The sequence below is a fragment of the Arvicola amphibius genome, chromosome 8, assembly GCF_903992535.2.
Source record: "Arvicola amphibius chromosome 8, mArvAmp1.2, whole genome shotgun sequence".
Classification (NCBI taxonomy): Eukaryota; Metazoa; Chordata; class Mammalia; order Rodentia; family Cricetidae; genus Arvicola; species Arvicola amphibius.
The window spans coordinates 6,350,636-6,377,320 of NC_052054.1; the positions used below are offsets into that span (position 1 = coordinate 6,350,636).

Below are 26,685 nucleotides of genomic sequence, written 5' to 3' on the forward strand. Positions count from 1 at the left end.
CTATGATGTGACCTGGCTGGTTCCCTGTTACCCAGTTTTCATCTCTCATAGTTTCCTATGTTGGAAAATTGCCTGTTTCTGTATTGGAGTATCCTTGGATTTACGTCATCTGTTCCATTATTACCTCCCTCCCTCTGGTCTGGTCTCCATTCTCACCACCCTTCCTCTGGTCCTGAATCTCCATTCTTGCCTTCTCTCCTCTGATCCTAGATCTTCATCCACATCTTCTTTCCTCTGATTCTGGGTCTCTATTCTGTGTTTCCATCCTCAAAATTTCTTAGGCCCTGGGTCACCATCACCACCTTCTCTCTGCTAGTTGGTCCCACCTTTTCTCCCTTAGTCCTAGGTTTTCACCCTTCCCCTCTCTTCCTCTGGTTCTAGGTCCTCATTTGCATCTTTCCATCTCTGATTCTGGGTCCTCTCATATCTACTCTTCTGGTCCCAAGTCTCCATTTTCACTTGTTCATATCCAACCACCTTCTCAAACTTCATGCTGTTCCCCCTCCCCTACTTTCTTCTCAGAGTAAATGAACGATCAGCCAGATCCAAAGAGATAGTCAGGGAAAGTTTAAACTCAACTCAATCCCCCGTGAAAATCCAAGAAAGCACCATTTAGTGGTTTCAGATACTTCCTGTGGAGACACTGGGAAGTTTTTAACAATGAAGTTGAGGTCAGCTTGATGTTCTCTGGTAACACTGGGGGTTGGAGAACGGACACACTTCAGAGCCGCCCCACAGCTCCTGGTCCTCAAGGCTGCATTCCTGGCTGGTATGAAAGTGACCATGAATGTAATCTACCGAGGAGCTCAGTCTTAACTCTAGGAGCCCACCTAAATATAACTGCAGGGTTTGGTGGCATGATGGCCTGTCATTACAGCTTTTCCACACTTTGCAGGCCATGCTGAATCTTCTGAAAAACAACTAAAAATAGGATGCTGTAATTTCCCCTGCAAGCTGTGGCGACAAGACAGTCAGAGCGAGCTTGGGAGCATGCGGGAAGGAGGCAGAGAGTGAGAGCTCACGGCTGGCAGCTAGCCTGTTGCTGGGCTTAGCCAAAGGACCATGCACTGAGCACTTCTTGTGAGAGGAATTAAAGCTAGCACTTTACATGTTTTAGGTACTAATCCCCCTTCAATGTTTGCAGAGAGCATATTGTGTGCTCCTCGTAGTTTTAGAACTGGACGTGTTGGAAAGAACAAGACACAGATGCTAATAACGTCCACAAGGGATTCCAGTCTGGTACGGCAGGAGCTAACAAGCACACACCACAGGTATGATGGCTGTGGCAAGACAAGGTTGTTAAGCAGCCAATCACTGGGTACTTAGTCTAGTTTCAGGATCATGGAGCTCGCCTAGACACAAGGACAAAACTCAGGGAACAAAGGATGCTATTTAGCCACAGAATTTCCATGCAGGGAGGTGCCCTGGAAATAGAGGCCCCTCCCTGGGGAAGGGAGCATGTTCCAGCTGTGTAGATGAGAGTGCACTAAGGCACTTGGGTCATAGAGAGGAGGATTAGCTGGTCTCATAGCAATGACTGCATTATTCCTGAGCACCTTTCCATGGAAAGCGTGTGTGTGTAGGTGTGCATCCATGAAGGACCTGAGGAATCTTGCTGTAACAGCCAGAGAGAACCAGAGACTTGAGAGTCTGGGTTTCTGCTTTCTCTGTCCATTCTCTCCCTCCCATCAGACTCCTACAAAGCCCTCACAGCCATGCATAACCGTCTATTTTGTGGATTTTTTTCCAGGAAAACACAATGACAACACTCTAATGTCAGAGGCAGGAAATCCTGTGAGAGTCCCCGAAGAGGTGACTGTCTGAAGGCTCTGGTGGCTGTAGTGGCTCCTGCATTCCAAAGACTGTAGTAAGATAACCTTATGTGTGCCCATCTACACCCAATGTCAGGGAAGAGGCCTGCCACGTAGACCACACTGGTGTGTGTGTGTGTGTGTGTGTGTGTGCGCACACACACACACACACAACTGAACCTTAATTTTCCAACTGGGGTTATTTGTATGGTTGCCTGATCACTCAGGGGTTATTAATGCTCTCTCTCATCTCAACAGAATAACGGATATAACTTTTAGTCAGTAACTGCATTGCCACCTTGATTGAATTAGCATGGTTGTGATCAACATTATCACAATGTTATTGACAATGGCTGACAACCACAGTGCCTGGCTTGTTACTCCAAATGGAGTATGAAAGGGAATATGCTGTGCTCTTCCTGGGAAGCAAGAAAATTCCTTCCCTGTAGCTGTGAGAAAAAAATGAGGGGCAATACAAGAATGCCCTTAATTTCTTTAAGAGGGACTTTTTCTTTATCTTTCTGTGTGTATGTGTATGTATATGTGGATACATGTGTGCATACAGATGCATGTACACATATGTGCACGTGTGTGTAGGGGCCAGAGGTCAACCTTGGGTGTCATTACTCATGAGTGGTCACCTAATGCCTTGAGACATTATATCTTATTGGTCTGGAGTTCACTGAGTAAGTTGGGCCATCTGGTGAGCAAGCCTCAGAGATCTGCCTGCCCCCACCTCCCAGTGCTGGGATTACTAGTGTACCAGCACAAAACTTCCTATATGGGCCCTGGGGAATCAAACTTGAGTTTCCAACCCATCATCACCCCAGCCCAAACTGAACCATTGTCAACACAGCTCTGACTGGGCCGTCGGGTCCCAGCCCCAAGAGAATTGATTATTTATACTCCCGTTTCCATTTACTTCATGTATTTTTGTTTCTTGCTTGTGAGGAATTGAGTCATAACTTCTAATCGGAAGTCTTCTTGTTCTTCCTTTCCCAAGAGAATTAAAGAAATATGGTTTGGGGATGGTGGGGTAGGAAGCATCCTTTTCCTCTGACATAGAATGCTAAGGGACCTAGGGAGCATGATCTGGGGCCTGAACGAGGGGCGCTGTGTTTGTTCCCCTGCAGCCGTTGTCAGGGTGTAAGTGAGGACTTTGGACTCAAGATTTAAGGTTCTGAAAGGTCTAAACGAGGAGTCTACTACACTACAGAACCTTTTCTACTCAGGAAATCGTGTTCCTACTGTACTGAGCACCGCCTTCAAGTATAATCAACATGATGGAGCTTACAGATATAGAGAAATTGCTGAAGAATAAGGAAAAATAATTTGAAGTCAAAGTGGTAAAATTTATTCATCTTAGATGGTTATAAGCTCCACATACAATTTTCTCAGGTCTGAAATCCATTATTGCTCCGAATTTTGTGAAGTGAGAACATTTCCTACTATTAGCTATGATTTGCTGCTGCGGAATCAGAAAACACTGGAACGTTTCCAGTGCATCGTCTCCATTTAAAGTCAGAAACACAAAACAAAGGAAGGCCAAACATGAAGTCATATGCCATAAATGTTAATGTCTTTACTATACAAGTAGCTGTCATAATCCAGTAAGAAAATCCCACTAAAATGGTTTAAGAATAGGAGCAGATAATACAGGGATTAACAGAAACAAATGAGCAATTAATTTTCTAAAATGCTCAAATTCATTGGTATGCAAAATAATTTTGGGATAGCATTTTAGCAACAATGGTCATTGAAATAATATCAATCCGATCAGAAGCATGTTTGGGAAAGAGAGACACTAACAGATGCTGTGGCACAGAGACACAGCTTTCCTGGAGGGCAACAGTTCTCAGCACCATACAAATGCACGCGATGTTCAGTCCAGCCGTCCACCCAGGGGCCTTTAGCCTAAGTATGAAGTTGTGTGCTCAGTGATGAAGGGATGCTAAGAGCAGTACTACTTATGTATGATTGGAAACAAGCAAAACATTCCACGGCCATCAAGTTGTTAAGAGAGAAAATAGGATGTCTCTGGGTGAAACATTATTTTAGTACATGTATTTGTTTATTTTAATTTTTGTATTGTTTTAGAACTAACAACACAATTTAGCCCTTGGTGACAGCGGTCTTTCTTTGCATTAAGTATTTCATTTTTCTTAAAAAGGGATACTATTTGTTTGAGCAGATACAGGCTCCAGTTTCTGAAAAGCTATCAAGGATGCAGTCACCAGCATGTCCGGTTTCATAGTCTAAAGACTCCACCAAGACTTGTGCCACCCACACTCCCTCCAGTTTTGTAGCAGAAGTTGGGTCTGGGTGTCCCACACACTGAGTGCTGTTATTGGCAATTCAGGGCTCTCCTCTCCGGGAACCTTGCCCCATGTACCTAGATGTCTACTCAGTCCATCTTGAAGGAGGGGGACACCATCTGACGACAAAGGAAGGAGCCAGCCTTGCTGCTGCTTTCCGAGTGAGATCAAGTGATAATCTTTTGTATCGAGTGGGCATTGCTGCTAAGAGGCACTGATGCATTCCCTCTTCTGGTTGAGAAAGGGTCACTAAGCTTGCCACAGCGTCTAGAAGGTGGAAACCAAGACCAGGAAGGGCACAACATGCCAAGAAGGTCTTATGCCAAGTAGGGGATTGGACGATGCACATGAAACAGGAAGAGGGTGGACAGAACTATCTCCAAGATACAGTAGCCCCATCCTGCTCACAGAAGGATAGGAAAAGCACACATTACTAAGCCTGATAGCAATTTCTGGTACAACTTAGGAGTGATTACTTGGACAAGCAATTTGGAAGCATCTAGGAAGACGGCAGCGTCTGGCTGTTTTGGTTGGTTTAAGTCATACAGATGGAAGGCTGGGGCACAGCGTGATTGAAAGGCTGTGCTTGACATACGCAGGGTCCAGGGCTCCATCCCCAGCACCACATGAACACGTGTGATGGCACCCTGAAGGTGGGTACAAGAGGATAGAGTTCAAGGTCCTCCTCAGCTCAAAGCAAGTTCCAGACCAGGCTGGGACACACGAGACACTGCCTTTGGGAACAAACAAACAGAAACCAAGTAAGCAATAAAATCAGCAGCCCCCCAAAATTATGAGAGGGACTGAGAACTGGGATTCTCCCTTTTCTTTTCTGGCTCCTCCTGTGTGAATAACTGACTTCCGGCAGCAGGCACTGATGTCCGGAGCTAACCTTTCCTCGATGGGGTCTGCGTTTGACCTACTTCAATTCCTTGAAGTTAGTTTTGTAGATTGAGTGCATCTTTCTGAATCTTATCATGTTGTATTTTGGTGACTAAAAGTTGAGAACCTTCAAAGACAAGGAAACTAAGGGACACACACACACACACACACACACACACACACACACACACGCTCACGCGTGCACACACAATGCCCCACTTCGTTTTGGCACAGCAGTGTTCTGCAAACATAATCTTGCAGTTCCTCACACCTCTGGACAATGACATTTCTACTCTCCTGGGAGGGCTGAAAGTATCGGATGCTCTAACACTACAGAGCTAGTTAATGGAGAGCAGGATTTCTGCATGACTCTGAATCCTTGCACTCCTAACAATTCCACTTCTCTATCTTCTAGTGTCCCCTCAATCATGAGGTATTGCCCCATGTCCTAGTGCATACGTGGGCTACACATTGAGACGTCCATTAAAAATGCCAGTGAACCAACACTAGCATTGACCAAGCAGGCAGCCTCCACCACGCTGGGTCCTGGGCATCAGTGCCGCCTTCTTCTTTTTAATTTATCCATTTTCAGGTACAGTTTCCCCTCCCACCTCTGCCCCCACCCTCAAACCCCCTTCTCTTCCATTTCTGTTCTGGAAGAGGCAGGCCTCCCATGGGTATCAAGAAAGCATGGCTATCAAGTAAGAAAGGTCGAGGGCCAGTGCCTCCGTATTTCCAGAGAAATACGGCATTTGTGACAACTGCGTATGTCCAGAGGTTTGAGCGCTGTGACCGAGGGAGAGGGAGTATCCTGAACCACGCAGCCGAGATCATGTCACCCATGCGTGGTAAATGTGACAGAAAGAGGAGGTGGCTTTCGGAATCTACTTGGAACTTGCTGACATCAGGAGGGAGCTAGATTTGGGGTTACCTTTACGTACCAGAACTCAGAATGACAATATTGAGCCGCTACAGCACATGTATCTGAATTGATGTGTAAGTCACGGAAGTTACTAAGCAGGCTTTATGAAGATGGTTCGAATCATGCTTCTTCTTTGGTATCTTGTAATCATAATAACCCCAAGTAATTTACCTCTTTTCCATATTTTCCAACATAAAAGATTATTTGTTCTTCTTAAATTAAAACTGTAGTAAGTAGCTGTGGGCAAGCTTCCCGCCACCCAGCTCCCAGCCACCGGCTAGCTTTATCTGAAATAATTACACAGAAACTGTATTCTTTTAAATACTGTCTGGCTCATAAGTTTCAGCCTCTTACTCACATCTTGACTAACCCATATCTAATAATCTTTTAAACACCACGAGCGGTGTCTTACCGGGTAAGATTCAGCATGTCTGACCTGGCGGCTGGCTTCATTTCATCTGTCTCCCTGAGGAGAGGCACGGCAGTCTGCCCCAGAGAGGCGAGGCATGGCGATTTATTAACTTCCCTTCCCAGCATTCTGTTCTGTCTACTCCGCCCACCTAAGGGCTGGCCAATCAAATGAGCCAGGCAGTTTTTTTATTAGCCAATGAAATCAACTCAAACAGAAGACTCTCCCACATCATAAAACTACTATTTTTAACAGATTATTATCTATTTCAAAATAATGTACCTGTAAAATTTGGAAGCATGTGAAGTGATCAGATCATTACAGGGTTTGAGTGTGTTTTCTAATTAAAAAGAATTCTGAGCCCAGGTTCTGCTTTCTGATATTTTCTCACATTTTATTCACTGTATTTTGTTTTTGTCCATGGGATGTCATTTAAGGAGAATATTTTGCTGTATGAGTGTTAGCATTCAAGCTCTGTGAGCTGGAGGTCACTCTGCTCTCTCCCACTTAGCCACAGCTCCTTGAGACAGCTGGGCTTGTGCCCCTGGCTGGGACAGTCAGCCAGGTGACCTCAGTGACCTTGGCTCATTAGAGGTGTCCTAATGAGGACACGGTCTCGTGCCCCTTCCACATACAGGTTGGCATCATTTCTGTAAGTTGGAGCAGCCAGGGCGCTTCTCCTTCCAGAAGGACAACTCACAGACGCACACTGCTGGTCACAAGCAAAAGAACTCACTGGACGATTTAGAGAAATACACAGAAGTTCACTCACAACTTCTTTTGATAGAAGGAAGCATCTTTAGTTGAGTTCACAGATTGGCATCCACGAGGTGTTTCTACGTAAGACCCAGCACGTGTGTGCACCCACATGAGACCCAGTACATGTGTGCATCCACATGAGACCCAGCACGTGAGCACATCCACATGAGAACCAGCACATGAGCACATCCTCATGAGACCCAGCACGTGTGTGCATCCACATAAGACCCAGCACATGTGTGCATCCGCATAAGACCCAGCACGTGAGCACATCCACATGAGACCCAGCACATGAGCACATCCAAATGGCTACATTGCACTTTTGGAAACGGCGTCTTGACACACTTCGGTGAGGAGAGCAAATTTGGACCTCATTATATTGATTTTGGAAATATTTGACGCATTTCTTGTGCACTTAGCTAGCTCATTAGATACTGCGGGGACAGAGTTCTCTTTAACATTACATTCCAGGTGATAGACGAAGCTGCAATGTTCTTCTGGCGAGTGGAGGGTGGAGACAGGACTGGCACTGGAAGAAGGCATGGAAAGGGATTCTTAAAGAGGCAAAAAGAAGAATTAACACTGGAGAGGGGCTCTGAATGCTGCTTAAGGCTTAGGTACATGAGTTGGAGACATCAGACATTCCTGCAAGAGAGTGAAGGCGCAGAACTAGGAAAGAGCCAAGTTAAGCTCTATAGCAGGGTCACTTTGCTGTTCACACAGGCCAAGGCAGGGAGCTAGCTAGAAGTCACATCCTGGGAACACATAGACATCATCGAGATGGGCACGAAGCACACATGGTTGTGTTTGAGAGGTGAGAGCCTCTTGTCCTAGGGTTAAGGGATACGGTCTGGGGCAGAAGAGAGCATCAGGAGTTATGGCTATGGCATCATCAGAGGGGAGTAGGGAGAAATGGAGAAGGGGTCTTAGAAGAGACTAAGAGATGGATTTGCATCAGGGCTGTATTAGCAGTCTGCATGCAAACCCCGCCCTAGCTGGCTTCTAAGAACCACACAGGGAGGAGCTCCCCATGGGCCAGATGATGAGCACAGCTGCCAGACAAAGGCATCAAGATGAAAGGCCCTCGCTGGGTCCAACCACAGGGAGGCGGAGCTGGGAGCCTGCAGCTCTGGGTTAGCTGTCCACCAGCACTGGAGGTGACAGACTTCTGTGGAGCATGAAAGGAGGCAGAGCTTCTGAAACATGCTATTCATAATGTCCAGGGTAGGTTTGCACTCTGGGACCCTGCTGAGGTTGGACAAGCCCTAGACTGAGTCTGGCTGATGAGTGTTGACTAGAAGTGAGAGGTGTCACTTTCAGGATGAGGCAACGGATTGTTGCGTTCTCTACGGGAGCCGGCTAGAGTCTTTGCTTCCTTGGGTGCTGTGCCCAGCAATGTCAATCAGGCTAGGCTCCCGAGTGACTGTGGCACTGGGGCTCCCATGAAGTGGCCGCACCTGCTGGCTTTAAATTCTTCACTGCCTTACGCCCCTAGGGCTTGGGGGACTGGTTACTATTTAAAAGAATACTGTATTCTAATTGGTAAAATTTTCTTTATCATCATCAAAGAATCCTATTCTTTGTTTTTAAAACTATGAAAGGCCTCTCCTGTTAGTTTCAAGATATCAGGCAACATTTAAGCTTTGCTCTGCTCAATCTTAATTCCTCGATAGCCACAGTGAATTCATTCTCCATTAGTCTCTTATGATGCTCTGTGAGATGATGGGACGTTGGCTGGTCTTCTTTAATGTGCTTTGGAAATATATTTCAGGCAGTATATTTCCTGTAAGTTAATGCCTTACCACATTGTACAAAAAGCATGTATTTGAATCTAATTTCTGGTGCTATTCTTGTGAGTGTTTGCAAGTTTAATGCAACATCTTCATTATTGTGCAGCCAAGATGCTTTCTAACATATTAAATAATTATGATTTCTAACTTGGCTCATGATTATTTACAAACACACATCTTAATTTCAAAATAGAAATGTTTCAACTGTCATTTTAAAGCCTGATTTCCAGCACAACTTACATTTTGATTATCCAGTGGGCTTTATACGACTTCCACTTTTGGTGCCTTCTCTGAGTTTTCTTTTAAGTCTGTGTATGGCAGGCTGAGTGGATGCTTTGTGCATGCTGTGGTAATGGTGGCCTGCAATGGCACACACAGCGCTGAGGCCCCGGTGTGGTTCATGTTCGGAAACAGCATGGCCTGGGAACACTGCCTATCTGACACGATTTAGTTGGAGGTGTCTGCGGGTTTGGGAACAAGGTGGCTGCTTCCCAGAGCCGCTGGAAGGACTGGCCGACTCAATTCCAGAGAAGCCCAGGGGAGGCTTGCAGACTAAGAGCGGTGCTGGCATTGGGGCCACAGTGAGAGGATCTTAAATGATTTCTTCAGTCATTTCCTTAGCTGTTCATGAAGAAGAGTGTAGTACGGGCTGGGGAGACAGCATAGTAGGCTAGGCACCTACTGCACAGGCCTGAGTTCCAATCCTTAGCACCCAATTAAAGCACAGGTGGGTGTGGCATTGTGCCTGTAATTCTAGTCCTTGGGAGGCAGAGGCAGGGGATCCCTGGAGCAAACTTTAAAGCTAGACTAGTCTTACTTGAAAGCTCTTGGTTCACCTGAGATCGTTCACGGGGCTCTAAAAATCCGAGTACTCATGCATTCATATTGCAATTGAACACACACACACACACACACACACACACACACACACACACACACCATGCATAAGAAAGAAAAATATATGTAGATTATTTTAATCACATCAATGAATCTGATAGAAGAAATTACAAAGAATAAATGTTTCACCTCATGAGAGTGAACTTTCTCTTCATCTTCTGGGGATAATGACAAAATGGCAGTTTCTTTTGATTGTCTGACTTTGTTTTTGTTTTGAGACCGGGTCTCACGTAGTGCAGAGTAGCCTCAAACTTGAACTGACACTGAACTTGACCCTAGAATCCTGCACCTTCGCTAGGTTGGGAGTTTGGACTATGACAACAGGTAAGCGTTTAGAGCACAATGATTAACACTGAAGTGTCCCCACCACCCATCCATCAAAAAAGAGAAAGAAAGAATGAAAGAAAGAAAGAAAAGAAAAGAAAATCTAAGTTAGAGAAGGTTGTATTCTCTATTCTTAAGGTAACAGAAATTAAGTAACAAAAACTCAATACTAAAATATTCATAGATTTCAATGTAGTACCTTGAATTAGAGAATAAACAATCTCTCCTCACAAACTGTTTACAAAATAGCGACAGATGAAGAGGAAAGGAAAATGAATGGAAGGAAGTCAAAGCTCACCCAGAACCAAACACGCCTGGTGTGCCATGGCCGCGAGCTAAGGAGAGGTGGACAGAGGGGAGGCTGTCTTCCCTTCGAGTAGCGCTAAAATTGAGCCCAGGACCTCTCAGTTCCCGTGCCGAGGGCTCCACTGTGAGCTGCCGCCTTAGCCCTAGAGACGCGCACTCAGCTCCGGGCACACAAACACAGAGCAGTGCAATAGCAACAAAGACGGCCAAACTTATTCCATCAAAGCAGAAAGGGAGAGAGAAATCAGAACTCATCACATTCGTGCATGAGAGTGCCAAATAATCAAATTAGTCAATAAAAAGATGTTATCCTGGAACGTGGAAGAGTAAACAAATTCAATTTAATAATGTAATAAAGTAGTACAAATCATAAGATTGAATCAAGCTGGAGAAAACGAATCCTTGAAATATACCATATGAAATACAGAAGCCACACTGACAATAAATCAGAGAGAGGATGCTAATTCACACGGCGGCAGCATTTTACAGGCGGGGGGGATGGTGTCACACAGAATCATATAACTTGCTTCAGGTTGTGCCAGCTAAATGCTACAGCCAAAGTTCTGGCTGGCATCAGATTCTGCCTGTCTGTAACCAACAGGTCATCCCGCTGACAAAGGACATCAGATTCTGCCTGTCTGTAACCAACAGGTCATCCCGCTGACAAAGGACCGATGCATTTAAAGTGAATGAGTAACAGGACACGGATCCGGATCCCTCCCTACCCCAAAGCCTACGGAATGCCCTTCAAGAACGAACAACCTCAAATAATCTGAAATAAATGGATTGAGAGATAAGAGACTGACATAGTGTACTCATAAAGGAAAAACATTAATTAAAAGAATATCAGAAAAAAACAAAGTTAAGAATAGCTAAAATAAAACTTTTTGAGTTTGGGGGATAGAGTCCGCGAAGTTCCCTAGGATGTAGAACTCTGAAGCAGAGACGGGAAACTGAACAAAAGTGAAGGGCTTGGCCAAGGGGTCAGCTTGTGAGGCACAACACTGCTTAGGACTTATTCTGAGGCACGAAAAGAAAGCAGCAAAGTCATCAAAGAAATAATGCATGGAAAGTGTCTACAGCTGAGAGGTGCACCTCTAAGTTGAGATTTCCAGGAAAATTAATGGAAAAATAACTAAAACACATCATCAAGAAATTTTATATTACTGGAAATATCAAGAAAATGGGAAACACTTTGTGAGACTGGGGGATAAATCACAGGCAGATGAAACTCAAATTGTACCTTTTTCTAAAGCAGGACCTCTCTACATCACTCTGGCTGTCCTGGAACTTACTGAGTAGACCAGAGCGGCCTCAAACTCACAAAGATCTGCGTGCCTCTGCCTCCTTAATGCTGGGATTAAAGGTGTGCACCATAATGCCTGGTAAAGTATAACTTTTCCCCCAAAGATACAGAAATGTGGCATCAGATGTGCAAAACTAATAATCGAGTTTTATGAATGTTCAGATCCAAGAACTAAAAGATACATTCTTTCTGAATCTTCAGGAAGTTGCTGCAAGGCAAGCCCTATGGAAATGATGAAGAAACACACTGTCTAGGAACAAGTTCATGCACAAGATGCCAGAGCACATGTCAGGTTAGGGGACGCATGGTCCAGGCCAGGGTGTCCATACCAGAAACAAAACCAGTGGAGCACCTTATGTTCTGAATACTTGAAAACACATCCTCTCACTAGACCTTAGGGTCCATGGGAGAACCATGAAATACTGAAATCAAGCAGGCAAGAAAAGACTCTATGTGAATGCCAAGACAGATCACATGGAAATTTAACTACTGCAGGTGAATGACTGGCAGTGATTACTGACGTATACAAACAGATTGCTCGATGAATGGAAGCTGATATAATCACACTGAAAAGCAGGAGGGGCCAAGGCGTGTTTACAGGAGAAAGGTCGATTCTTACCCGAGAGAGGAACCACAAGCTCCTAATAGAACAAGCCTCCCTAGCATGCTCCCGAAGGAAGAAGCCTTTCTTTACAGTGAAAGAATCCCTTCTCCAGTTTCCTTGAGGACACAGCAGGCGACCTGGGCTGAGTTTCTTTCATCTTCTTGCAGACAGCATTGACAGTGCCTCCCCCTATGCATCCCGTCCTGGGCCATCTGTTGTGTTCATGCATGGCTACTCAGCTTGTCTATAGCTTTCTGTAATCATCCCCATCATGAGTAAGGGAGGATCTCTCCGCTCAGTAGGTAGAATGCACAAAGCTAGCCTCCATCATTTCCCTCAAGTCACTCTGTACCCTGCTGTCTTTTACTCTGCTTCCACGCCAGTATGTGGGTACCTAAGCTTCCTTTCTGCTGTGCCCGGCAGCTTGAGGGAAGTGTGGCAACTCTCGTCCTTCCATGTCTGTACTGTCCGAGGTTTTCTAATCTCTACAGCTTGGCAGAAATTCTAGATCTGAAAGCCAAAGAGAAGACACCAGAGGAATGTCAACCATCACCTCTCCTGGGAGGAGACACCAGAGGAATGACAACCATCACCTCTCCTGGGAAGGAAATCTGTTCTTCCAGAGACAATGGCATCAGGATGAGCAGCTAGTTGCTCTTCAAATGCCATGCCTTAGCTTTCAGAGAGAAAACTAAGAGAGTTTTGAAGGCCAAATCTTTACTGAGAATATGCTCACCAACACAAACCAATATTTTTATATACTTGAAACCTCGTAATATTAATTATTACTTAAAAACCTTTGTACATGTGTACACATATATATGCATTCCTGTATGTGAACATGGGTGTGTGTATTCTGTAGCATGCATGTAAAGATCACAGGTCAACCTTGGACAGTCTGCCCTCATCTTCTCCTGGTTCCATCTTTTCTCTAGCCAAAGACACTGGGATTGCAGACACGCACCACTGTGCCAGGCTTTCCAGAGCCACTAGGGCTTTAATCTTAAGTCCTCACGTGTTCCTGGCAATTGGTTATCCAATGAGTCGTCTCCCTAGTTCCAAAATTTACTTTTCTAAAAATGAAATGGGTGCTCGTGCCTTTAAAAATGTCTTTTCTTAATGTTTTTGTCATATTTTGTTTAGTAGAGCTGATGTTTAGACTGTGTTTTCTGCTTTATGAGCAAATTTGAATGTTGATTTTCCCAGCTGGCAGTAGCTTGTTCCACACTCACCACCTTTGCTTTGAGCTTCTAGCCCCTTCTTGCTGCCCCACGGGTTTGCTGCCCCTTGGGTGTGTCTTTTAAAATCATTGCTGGATAAGTTTTGCCTTATTTGTTGATTTTGAAGGCTTAGAGCCCAGTTCTTTTGAATTTTGAGTCACCACAAAACTATCATGACATTACGTGTAGCCATGAACTTTTCTCTGCCAACCGCTCCCACTTAACTCTAGGGGTGCGACTCCTGGCCACGAGGCCTGCGGACTCTGAGATCCTCACTTCGGGTTCATACGGCTGGAGGCATCTCGATGTGTTTTACAGCACATGGGTCCATAGGTTTTTACTACTGGGAGACACAGCACCAAGGCTGGGTCCTCCTCCTCTGACATCCTGACACTCAGCTGTCCAGCTTCAGTGGGAACCAGGCTGAGCTCTGGTTATCTTTCCCTGTAACGTTTGAAGGATTCTGCCTTGTTTTGTTCTTCCCTTCCTTTCTCTATCCTTTTCCCTTTTTCTTTTTCTCTTCCCTCCCTCCTTCCCTCCCTCTCTCCCTCCCTTCTTCCCTCCTTCCCTCCCTCCCTCCCTCCCTCCCTTTCTATCTTTCCTTCTTTCTTTTGCAAATGTGCTTGGCCTGGGCTTCTTGTCATTGATTTTCTCTGCACTGTGTGAGCTCCTTGACCACATGGTAAAGGCTGTTTTTCCTCCCAGGACCTCTGCCTTGGTTTTTGCTTGTTGTCCTAATACTTTTCTAGGGAACACCCATCTACAGTTCCAGTTTGGGTCCCAACTTCCCTGCTAATTCTCCTTACTCATCCCTTTCTTACAGACTTTCCCTTCTCACAGGCTGGAGCCCATGCTTATGCTCTTGGTGTCGGGGGGGGGGGGGGAGGGAGTTGATGATTCTCTCCAACTCTCTCGAGATAGCTGCTTCCCTTTGGCTTGTGGAGTTTCCCTTACTGCATTCAGATTGGGTTAATTGCATGTGAGTTCCCCTCCTATTGAGGATGTGGTGCTGTAATAACCTCTAGAATTTCAAGACTACCAAGCAACATTCTATGAGCTTATCCTGCTTCAGCATTCATGTGTGTGTGTGTGTGTGTGTGTGTGTGTGTGCGTGTGTGTGTGCGTGTGTGTGTGCGTGTGTGTGTGCGTGTGTGTGTACGTGCGTGCATGCGTGCGTGTGTGTGTATGTGTACGTGCGTGTGCGTGTGTGTGTGTGTGTGTGTGTGTGTGTGTGTGGTTTGCCCAATGGGCCATCCCCCCACCACCACTGTGGTGTTGCTCTCTAGTTTGCCAAAGCAGGAGCCACAGTTGTGGTTGCCTCTCTCCCCCTGCCCCCCACTCCACTTCCAACCCTCTTCTGAATTCGACACGCAGAGAATCTTCGCTCACTGTGGTTGCGGTGCTCATTTGAGATGGATTTCTCTTAACCGTAGATCAAACATTAATTTCCAGGTCAGGCTACCAGAGGACTCTTCCTTCTTCACCCTTACCCACAACAAAACATCTTTCGATCACTCCTCGAACTTGGTGCTGTGCCACTGACCCCAGGGACACTAAGCTAGAACATCCCATTGCTGAGCCTGAGTACTTTGGAGTGTCCAACCCAGGTGGAAACTGAGAGAAAGGAGCAGAGGTAGCTGGGCCACGAAGCGATTGTAACGGAAGAGGCAGTGGGCACTAATTTGCCTACTGTAAAGCGTGAAGCCCTTTCTTCTTCAAAGCCTCTCAAAACCAGGGTCCTGAGCTGAGAACAGGAAGAAGATCAGATTTCTATTCTTACTTTTTTCAGTTTGGAAACCCTAGACCCACTGAGGACATCCATGTTTCATCCAGGATTATCAATTTTATCATTTTTTAATAAAATAAATTTCAGATTCTGGGAATGCACAGAGGCATGGCTCCTACCTCTTTTTTCCACAGTGAGTTAACCCATGTTCGGCCTTGACGGATACTAATTAGAACGGTGGTAAAAGGTTCAATTTTGCCCCTGAATAAAGTCACGATTATACTAACAGTATGATTTGAAAATAAAGTACACAAGGCGATTACATGTTATGCCAATTATGTACATCAGCCTGTTTCTGCGCCAATTAGCTTCATTCCTGAATCCCACCTGAAAGACGATTTTATGAGCTGAGCCTGCATGATGCTGCATAGTGAGCCAGCATTTCTCCCTGAGAGATGCCTGTCTTTCAGTGACAGGAACCAGGATGGGGAAATGGTGACCGCATCCTGGACAGCCATGCAATGACAGACACCGGAACAGGTTGTCCTGGCTACTGGAACCTTGGGCTATCGAATTCCTATTCTGTTAATTTATTAAACCGTGTTTACTGTTTAGTAATGCTTCCGCTATCGGGAAATGACCTCAGGTATGCCAGTTCCATCCATTTTGTCTTCATAATGCGTAGCTTCTTTCCATTTCTTCAGGTGCTTTTAAATGCAGATCAGACAGATCCTCCCTTCACCCCGTGTTACCACTCTCTGATTTGGTCTGCTTTAATTGTAAAAACAATCAAAATATCATACAGGAACGCTTTTCTGCAGTTAGTACTGCACCAATCAAAATATCGCATAAGAACGCTCTTTCTGCCCCCCAGTCTGCACCAATTAAAAAATCACATAGAAATGCTTTTTCTGCCCCCACCCCCAGTATCTACACCATTGAAGTGTGGAAGCCCCTCAAGGAAGTACCCATCTATCACCCATCGGAAACAGACAGAGCACCTATTTTAAATTGTTGGACAGAGATCTGGACTTCGGTGTTCTTCCCATGGGTGTGGGAACAAAAGGTCCCACGGTTCCTGGAGAGGACAGCCTGGTCCCTTTTGTAACTCTGTGACACTTGTGTGTCATCTTCTAAGAAATTTCAACCAGAAGTGAACATCTCTAAGCCAAGTGGCCCAGAGGAGAGGACAAATCACAAGTAGGAAATTCTGAACTACTCAGTCTCCGTCTCATTCCCTGAGGGCCTTGTAAAGAGTCCTTCTGGAGGCTGATGAACAAGAGGAAGGGCATGCTGGCTACTCAGGGCCTATTTGAAGGCCTTCTCTTTTCACACGAGGTCACTTTGACTCTTCTTGGGTGGAAGGCGGCTACCATTTTACCAGCCCTCCAAAGGGTCAAACCAGTCCAGAAAGTTCCAGAGCTGGGCGAGCAGGGCTGAAAGCTGAATGCTGTTGTCCCAAATCTTAATGCCACTGAGTTACTTGCAATCAACAAGAGACGGACCATACGCAAAACTAAGTAACCCAGCTCTGGGTAGTGACCCCAGTGAACTCATCTGTTCTCATTCTGGTCACACCATGTGGCCAGAGCACACGAGAGTGTTAAGGTGAGCCCTGAAAGCCTCGAAGCCCAGGGAAAGGCCCTCCAGCCTTGGCGAAGCAGTTGACCTGGATAGGAGCTGGTACAGCACATGAAGGGGAGGCAAGGTCTTTGTCACCCCGTGCCAGTCAAGGGGCAGCTGAGGCCAAAGTTGGGAGTTTCCACCTGCTTGGGATAGTTTAAGGTAGGGAAAAGAGAGAACTCTCTCTGTTGTGGAGTTCTTAGAGCCTCTGGCCTCCTGGTTTTAATAGCAATATGGTGAAAGGCTTAGCAAGCCGCACTGGGCCTGGTGGTGCCTGGTGGGAGGGCCAGGCCCGACCCGATTCTCCATCTGGGAAGAGGTGGACAGACCTCTCTAATCTTTGTGGTGAGCACCAGGCTGGCCTGTGGGGATTCTATTGCCAGCTCTAACAGAAGCCAAAAAGATGAGATGGGAAGCAACCAAAAACCTAGCCCAGTGGCTGGAGAGCTCACAGGACCACATGGGAGAGTGTTGAGGAGGCTGCTTTCAGGGGAGCGTCAGGCAGCCAGGCCTGGGCAAACTGGAAAGGAAGCATGCTCCCATGTTAGAAAGGGAAAGGCTGGTGGTCCTCGTCTCCTGGAGTCACTGCAGGAACCCACTGTGAATTACAAGTTCCCTGTGCTAAAAAACTATTTTCTGCCACCCAGATCCCGAAATTATGACTCCTGCTTCATGGACTACTTCATGGACACTCAGCAAAACTGTATTTCTATTTAACTTAAAAAAGTGAGGCGCTGTTTAACAAGAACTTGGGGTTTGGGACGGAACACATGAAAGGTCACACACATTACCTCTGAATGGACAGGTTAGTGTCTGGACACCACGTCATGACCATGCTGTACCTCAGAGTAGTGTGACTCCCCCGCGATTTGTTTTGTTTGTGGTTAAGTCATGGTGTAGTATGGGTGAAGACAAGTATATTCAGAGACTGCAGTTGTCTGGCCTCAGAAGTCAATTTATGAAACTTCCCACCAGCCTGGGGATTGTCTCGCTCTGTTGTGTTTTACTGCTTAATTAGCAAGTTGTCAAACGTGGCGGCGCGCGACACTGAGTGGCGCTTTTTACCTGTTCACTTACTTTTTATCGGGATAATGAGCTGGGGAATGACAGGTAGAATCTTGTTCCCCCCGTGTTCCAGCATGTCGTGGATTCCTTGCCGAGCAAAAAACTCATAGGGGAATGTCATTTCACAGAGCCCATCGAAAAACAGAGGCAGGTAATGATGGTAGTCCAGCTTCTCGATCTCCACCTGGAAGCAGAGAGAGGACACGCCGTGTGAAAACAGTGGTGGAGTAGGCAGCTCTGTCCCCTGCTGTGGGGAAGAAGACCCCGCAGTCCGTCATGGAGGTGTGACTGACCCCCACACCCAGTCACCAGAAGCGTGCCCCATGCCCTTGATCTCTTGGCAAGGAGGGTAACATTCTCAACTTTGAAATCTCAACCACCAAGTGCCTTGGTCACATATCATTGGGAGCACATTGATAATTTATTGATTTTGTTTTGTGTTTTTCGATTTGGGCCAAGTCTGATCATAAAGGTTCAGATTAGGATTCAAGATAGGTGCATAGAAAACACATGTACACGAACAAAATGAAACTGGTCTAAATAGATTGATATGTATATTTCTAACGAGAACCTAATAAGGAATATATATGAATGTCAATAATTGGCCAGTAAGGCAATTAGGGCCACCTATGGTTTCCTGGGACTACGGTGACAGTACAATACTGGTGGCATCAAGAAAACAAGGGAATGAATGGCGAATATTTCAACCCTGAGTGGATCTTTTAGCACATACTGGTTTCCCACTACAGGGTCAATTTCCTTGTTTCCAAGTCTTTACCAATGTGCCCAGTCTCCTATGCTCTCCTATTTAAGTGACACTGAGAAATGCCCTCCATAATAGCAGGATGCTTTTCCTCTCAGCCCTCTGGAGTCTACAGGCTCATCTCTGCTGTCCCCACGATGTGGGCCACTGGTAGCCAACAGAGCACTTTCTCCAGGGTCTGAGTGGTTCTGAATCTATGTCTATGGTTCCCCAAGCCTAGGGTTCACAAATATAGGAAGACACAAACCTACATGTACTTCATTTGTTAGATCTATTTGTCAATTTACACAATGTATTTGATTCCAGCTGAAGTGCATGGAATAACCTCTGAGTAATGGGCCTAAGTTTCTCTGAACATTTCAAAGTGTTTTGGGGGTAGTATTTTGCACACTATGGGAAATTTACTGCTGTATCTCTTGGATACAAAGGTACAATGTTACTTATACTTTTACCTTGTCACCTGATTCATAGTTAATGCTTCCTGTACTATTTTTTACTTGTATTTTAAAGAATATATAAAAATCCCATAGCACTGATCACAGTCATTCTTTGTTACTGAAACTTATATTTTGCTAATTTCCCTTTTCAGTACATTGTACTTGTAGGTGTGCTCTATATAATTACCAACTTTTATATTTTGATATGATCTAAGACTATATTTTCATGTTAAGTTATTTGCAGGTATAGTGATGCCTGATTTAATGCCTGTCATTTTTATGAGTTCTAGTTTGATTTTTCATATGTTTTTTTCTTTCTACTTCCCAGTTTTGTTCAGTAAATTTTATTTATTTACATTGTATGATTTTGCAAGGACTTTAAAGATAGGAAAGCATATTTAAACACTCTGTTATAGCTATCTTTTCTCTCTCAGGTGTTTCAGATACATACTTTTAGGGAGACAGGGAAGTTAAACATCTCCTAACAAGATCACTGACATGCCAAATTTTGTGTGTGTGTGTGTGGGGGGGGGGGGGATTCTGTTTTTCCTTTCCATGATTTGAGGCAACAATACTATGAGTAACAATGGTACCAGAGGGCTTGATGCCAGGAACTGTAAACATTGCACTGGTGTCCTAACAGGACAACGAGTGTTTCAGTGTCAACATAGGAAACCCGAGGGGCACGGAGTGTCTGGACAACTAACTCCCTTAAGGTCCACTGAAGCTCATGAGCGATGCTAGAGCTGGGTGGGATTCAAATTCGAGCCATCTGGATGGGAGATGCCGCTGCTGCAGCCTGGTGACTCGTCCTTTGTCCCATGTCTTCATTTTCCACATCATTACCAATGCAGTTGGATGGAGTCTGATCTAATATTATCATCACTTTAACTGAGTGGCCTAAAGTGTGTTGTCCACTCCCTCCCTTCCTTCCTTGCTCTCTCCAGCCTTGTGTTTTGAGGGCCTCTCCTACTGCATGGTGTGAATTACTTTATCTCTTCCATTTTATAATATTTCAATGACAAATATTGAGTACCCACATGACTCTGTTTTCAAAAGCTGTAAGGAAAATTCATAAAATAACATAGAGAAGAAGGAGCAGTTGAAGACAGGGAAAATGATGAACTACCGAGTGGCAATAATCCTGTCTTTTCCTGACCTGTTTGTCACCAGGCACAGGAGCCACTGGCGCAAGTCTGTTGCCTTCACAGTGGACAACAACATGCCCTTGCATGCTGACAACCTTCTTTAGATGCTGTAGGTGCTGCCTGCTAGACAGGAGAGGACTTCTCTCCGTGTGCAACTCCTGCTTGAATGTCTTGTAGGGGCCCATTTTGTGAGCATAATATTGTTTCTTTTTGTTGAATTTGCCTAGGCCTTGGCAAGGCCTCTTGGGGTCCACTTAGTATAGGGAGCTTCATGTGTTTTAATATCATTTCACCTGACTTTTGACTTTACTATTCTTTCCTCCTTCCCAAGCCCTCTTCTTCCATTTCTGTTTTCTCTAAATTTCCCCTAGGAGCAATAGGACCATCTTCAAAGTAAAGTGAATCCTCTAGAGTGATGTCTATGGCTCTCTACTTCCACCCTTTCTTTGCCCACTTGCCGATTGCGTCCTAATTTATTTTGATCAAGGCTACCAATGGTCACCTTTCTCTAATCCTTTTGGTCCTCTTCTGATCTCATTAGTATAACACAGCAACCCTTCCCATTCTCCCTGGGCCTCCTGTACCAAATCCCTAATGCCAGGTCTCTCCAATTACTTCGGGTGACAGACTCACACTGCTCCTGGTCAAAGTCCCACAGGGCTTCCCTGACCTGTGCTTTCAATGCCTTCCCCTCTGGCATGTGCAGTGCCCTGGAGACTCGCTTGCCTTCACCCCGCCCTACTTAGAAACTGTTTCTGGAGGTGCATTCCTACAGCTCGGGTGGCAAAAAAAAGATACTAACAGCTGAATGGGTCAAAACAGGCATTTAGGGCTGTGGAGGAGGCTCAACTGGTAAAGGGAATAGCCTGCAATCATGATGACCTACTTCAGGTCCTGCCACCCACACGAAAAGCCAGGTGCAATGCTGTGTGACTGTATTCTCAACACCAGAAAGGCAGAGGTAAGAAATTCCTGGGACTGTTGGAAGTAGAAGAATTAGGAATTATAGGGTTAGTGAGAGACTGTCTCAAAAACAAACATGGAGGGCACTGAAAAAGATGCCTTCCATCAAACTCTGACCTTATACCATGCTTCTTTGTACACACACACACAGATATACACAGACACAACACACATGCGCATACACACACCTTAAACATTTCTTTTCCCATAGTTATGGAGGTTAGAAATGCAGCATCAGGTGTCAGCATGGCCAGGTTCTGTTGAGGGCTCTCTTCCTTACCTTGGAGAGCATCCTCCCCTTACGCTCACAGACCATTCTTCTCTCTCTCTCTCTCTCTCTCTCTCTCTCTCTCTCTCTCTCTCTCTCTCTCTCTCTCTCTCTCTCTCTCTCTGTGTGTGTGTGTGTGTAGAGTGGGCTCCCAAGCATCTGTCACTTCTCAGAAGGACACTAATACTTTTAACATCTCCATCTAGACCCAATTGGCTTCGTTTTAGTACCTATACATGGTCAATGGGAATGAAGTGGGGACAGATAAGTCCATGGGCTACTCTCTTACCCCCAGAGTTCTTTGAGATCAAGCCCTTTCACCTGAGCATCAGTTCAGGGAGGCCCCTTTGTCATCACCGCCACCACTGCCACCCTCTATGACTTTCTCTCAGCCTGTATGAAGTCTCTGGAGTCCTGTTGTTCAGTGAGTTTGCCACTGCTGAGGAGGATATGCTCACAAGAGTCCTTAGACATGGTGGGTGTTGCATTTATTTATTAATATGTTCTTATTTATGAGTGTGGACAAGCCATGGTGTGCCTGAGGAGGTCAGAGGACAACTTTCGGGGATGAGTTCTCTCCTTCCATCATATTGGTCCCAGGGATTAAACCCATGACCTTGGACTTGGCAGCAAGCATCTTTACCTGTGAGCCATCTTGCTGAGCCTTGGATTTTAACCCCAACCTTTTGAAATCTACCAGGAAGTTGACTGAACTGAGACACAAGGGTCAGGGATGACAGCCTGTACTCACCCAAGATCAGGCTATTACAGGGGTCCAGAGGGTGTGGAGTTTTATGTTGATCCTGAAGCAGCAGAGGATGTACACATCCCTGTAAGTTTACATAGTCTACAACTTTATTCTTCAAGTAAAATGCTTTTGTTCTCTCTGTGGGGACATATCTCATGAACCTGAGCATTTCATGATGATGTGATGAGGTGTTGAGCACCTTAAAAGACAAACAGGACGGATGACTTCATGTTTAGCCTGAAATTCACTAGCTGTCATGTAGGGTGTTCACAGACTGACCTGTGTATGGGCGACAGCTTACAAATGAAGGACCTTAAAGTTCAACTACCCTAAAATATGTCCATGATGGTAATGACAAGGTCTGCATTGTAAAAATCTAGCTGTTGGGACTCTATGATTTTCTCATGTCTTGAAAGGGGCCATCTCTGAGGTCCCTTATTTATGATACACAGGGTTGCATCACGACTATGTTGTAGAGTGCTTCTAAATTACTGCTCTTTTTGGTTCATTTAGGCTTAAAAACAGCTTTTTACAGTTTAACAACTAATAGCTTTCCTTCTATGCAGTTTCCTGATCATAGGGTGACCAGTTTAAAGCTTAAGATAATATGTATTCCTCAAGAGTTGCCAAAGGCTCTTGTTTATACATTTGATAATCTTCTTATGGAAGTTTATGAAATCCAGAACTAGAAGAAACTGTTTGGAATTGGACCAAGCCAAGGGCTGTGTTGAACACAAGGTTAAAGTCACAGGTGCCTCCCTGGTCAGCAGCCCATTGGACATTAACCCCAGAGATGTGAAGTGTTCTGTGCATGAAATCATCTTCAGAATCCATGCAAACATTGTAAAGATCACCGTGCTTGCACTGCTGGATGCCTAAGTCCTCTGGTGACCTTTGAGTAAAAGCAATAGAACTCTGTCTCCCTTAGCCTATCAAATTCAATATTTTGTCCCCATAACAGATATGTCTCAATAATGCCATACCGAATGGTAAGAAACACACTATGGTTAACAACTTCTGGGATATTCTGACCAGAGACTACACACTTTCTTATAGTTTCATCAATTAGCAAATGGAATACAGAAAATATCTCCTGTTATAGCCCATATAATAATTCCTGAGGACACTATGCAGAATTACAAGCTAATATGTAAAGGTGCGGTTAGCTATGAATGTATTATGGACTTATATATACTTACTATGACATTTCTAAAGCAAGGCTTTTAAAGTGTTCTCTACCCAGAGGCAGCTAGTAACTTGTTGCAAGAAGCCTTACACAGTCTATAGGTGTTAAATGCTGTCTGTAGATGATGTTTATAACACATTTCACACATATGGGTCCTGTCTCTAAATGTGTATAGACACAGTCATGATGAATAACTTAAAATTATTTCAGCCATTTTATGTTTCAGCTATATCAAATATACAACAAAGACATACATGTTGCATGCTTAATTTTGACATTGGAAACTTTTGAACAAGCCACGTGCTCCTGGCAGCAGGAAGATGGTAGACAAGACTGAGATGAAGTCATAAACTACCAAAAAATCTAAATCATGAAACAGAACGTCCTAACAACACAGGTAGAAAATGGGCTGAGCTCAGGAGATCCTTGGGTGCTGGAGATGAGGATGAAATCCAACACAGAGGTAAGTGAGGGGCTCCAGGTAGCGACAGGCAACCTCAGGAGGGATCAGCCCCAGGCTGAGACATGGTGCTGAGAACACAGCATGGCAAGAGAAGGGGCCTGAGCAGGAATGCCTGCACAGTCAAGGAACTTGAAGGCTGCTTCCCTGGTGAAAAGGGGACCAGAAGGCATCTTTCTCTCATTTACAGGAACAGAAAGATAACTTGATGGGAAACTGTCAGTGGAAAAAAATCCCTGAGAAATAAAAGCTCAAAGAATGTAAAGGCTGGAAATCAAATCTCAGACAATAGTGATGGCCTTCACAGGGACCAGATCCCAAACAAACGAAAGAGCATTATCACCTACACAATGTGGGAGACAAGCCCGGCTCCTGCTGTCATATATGCCCATTGTCAAATTTCCACCAATCACTATGGTGACAGAGTGACCCCCAGCTGCTCACTCGGCTTGTGGTTGTGGGAGTGAGTGCTGGGGCTGGCAACTTGAAATAAGAGACTGAAATACGAAAAGGAACACTTCAAAATGCCCTTTACAAAAGTGGCAAGGCTGCAGAGATGCCTCCGCGGATAAAGTGCTAGCAACATGCGTGTGAAGACCTGAGTTCAGATCCCAGGAACCCACGCAAAGCCACGTGTGTCAGGGCATCTGTAATCCAGCATCCCTACAGGGATATGCGGGATGCAGACAGGCAGTGAGGACATGTGAGATGGGGCTAAATATAGAAATGAAGAAGTGTAGTGGGTCAAGCCGGCTCTCAAAAGACGGGCTGTCACCAGGCACATCCTTGTTATGTGTTAGTTTATAATGGGCGCATTCAAGACGAAAAGTGGGAAATAGGAGGCAGGATAAAAACTGAGGGGAAGAAATATATATGACATATGATATCTATATACAATAATATAATATATATGTATGCACAATATATATCATATATAGTATATATAACAGCATATATATGCTCTCCATATGCTGTCAAAATCACACACACATCATTTTGACAGATTTTTACCAAATAAATGCTTCACAGATATGGTATCAAGTTATATCCCCATAAGCAATATGCCAGTACCTGTGTTTCTATTGTTTATCCAGAGAGAATGCTATCAAAGGCTGATTCTTAAGGACATCCGAGATAAAAATGGCATTTCAGTGTGGCTTTAACTTCCATTTCTCTCCCTGTGAGCATGACCACCTTTCAAAGACATTCCTGAAATCCATTTGTAAACTGTCTTTTGTGAATCATATTTCCATATTCTTTCCGATTTTTCACTATGAACCATTGGTTTTTTTTTCTGGGCCTTTTGTTTTTGGGGTGGAGCACAGTGGTTTGTATGTGGAGGGACATCTTGTTTATCTTTTGCTAATGCAGCCATTGTTATGTTGCTAAAAAATTCCAATCATTTCTGTGTCCTGAAGTTTGAATTATTGTTAGAAAGAGTTGTGTCCAAATTTGTGCCATAAAGAATATAGCCATTTCCATTTAAATCATGAACGTATTGGTGACTTTTCTGGTGTGAAGTATAAGGCTCTCTTTCACCTACGGTTCCTTTCTAGCTGGTATCCAGATGTCCACGGTTCTCTTTCAGCTACGGTTCCTCTCCAGCTGGTATCCAGATGTCCACGGCTCTCTTTCAGCTACGGTTCCTCTCTAGCTGGTATCCAGATGTCCACAGCTCTCTTTCAGCTGTGGTTCCTCTCCAGCTGGTACCCAGATGTCCACGGCTCTCTTTCAGCTATGGTTCCTCTCCAGCTGGTACCCAGATGTCCAGTGCATGTACAGAAGTTCTACACTAACAAAAAAGTCCGTCCTGGCTTTTCCTCTTCTCTCCTCAGCTTGACCACTGTTCATGAACCAGCAATCTTTTATTTAATTCTCAAAACTGCCCAATAGCTGTTAACCTCTTGTAGGATTCACACATTTTCATTGTTAGAATAGTTTTCTTTTTAAGTTTTTTAAATATAAAACTTTAAAATACATTTGAGATGTAAGTTCCACTTTGAGAATCTACACATAACTTCAAATTTGACAATTACAGAAAATGCATTCTTTGAAAACATATTCCAAATATTTTTGAAAGTTAAATATGTACTGAGCCATAAAAAGAGTCTGAAGGAACCCAAAACATGTGTCCTGAATGTCATATTCTCTAAAGAAAATTAAACAAAATAACACTTAGTAAGGCAAAAGCCCAACTTCTAATCCTCACAGATTTAGGAATTTAGAAATTTTTTTGAATTACTCATAAATCAACGAGAAAATCACCACAGAAATAAAAACATTTGTAGCACTGAATTACAATGAAATTATTTAACCCACTTGCAGAGATGTCTCTTAAGAAAAGGACAATAAAAGACAGCAACACAACCCACCGTGTGAGCCCCAGCTCAAGACAGCAACACAACCCACCGTGTGAGCCCCAGCTCAAGACAGCAACACAACCCACCGTGTGAGCCCCATCTCAAGACAGCAACACAACCCACCGTGAGCCCCAGCTCAAGACAGCAACACAACCCACCGTGTGAGCCCCAGCTCAAGACAGCAACACAACCCACCGTGTGAGCCCCAGCTCAAGACAGCAACACAACCCACCGTGTGAGCCCCAGCTCAAGACAGCAACACAACCCACTGTGTGAGCCCCAGCTCAAGACAGCAACACAATGCTGTAGCCTCTGAAGACAACTGAACAACATGAAAATCAAGATTCCAACAGTATGTTAAAAACCAGGCCCCATGGGTAAAATGTTAGGACA

The 26,685-nt window shown here is 44.7% G+C and overlaps 1 protein-coding gene across 2 annotated transcripts in view; it reads right to left on the reverse strand.

Moving 5' to 3' along the window:
* Pacrg (parkin coregulated) overlaps positions 1–26,685 on the reverse strand; it is a 460,392-nt gene that overhangs the window by 183,965 nt on the left and 249,742 nt on the right. For both annotated transcript variants that reach the window (XM_038339699.1, XM_038339700.1), the window contains exon 3: positions 17,972–18,143. In XM_038339699.1, coding sequence (XP_038195627.1) covers positions 17,972–18,143 — 172 coding nt within the window. The remainder of the gene's footprint in view (positions 1–17,971; positions 18,144–26,685) is intronic.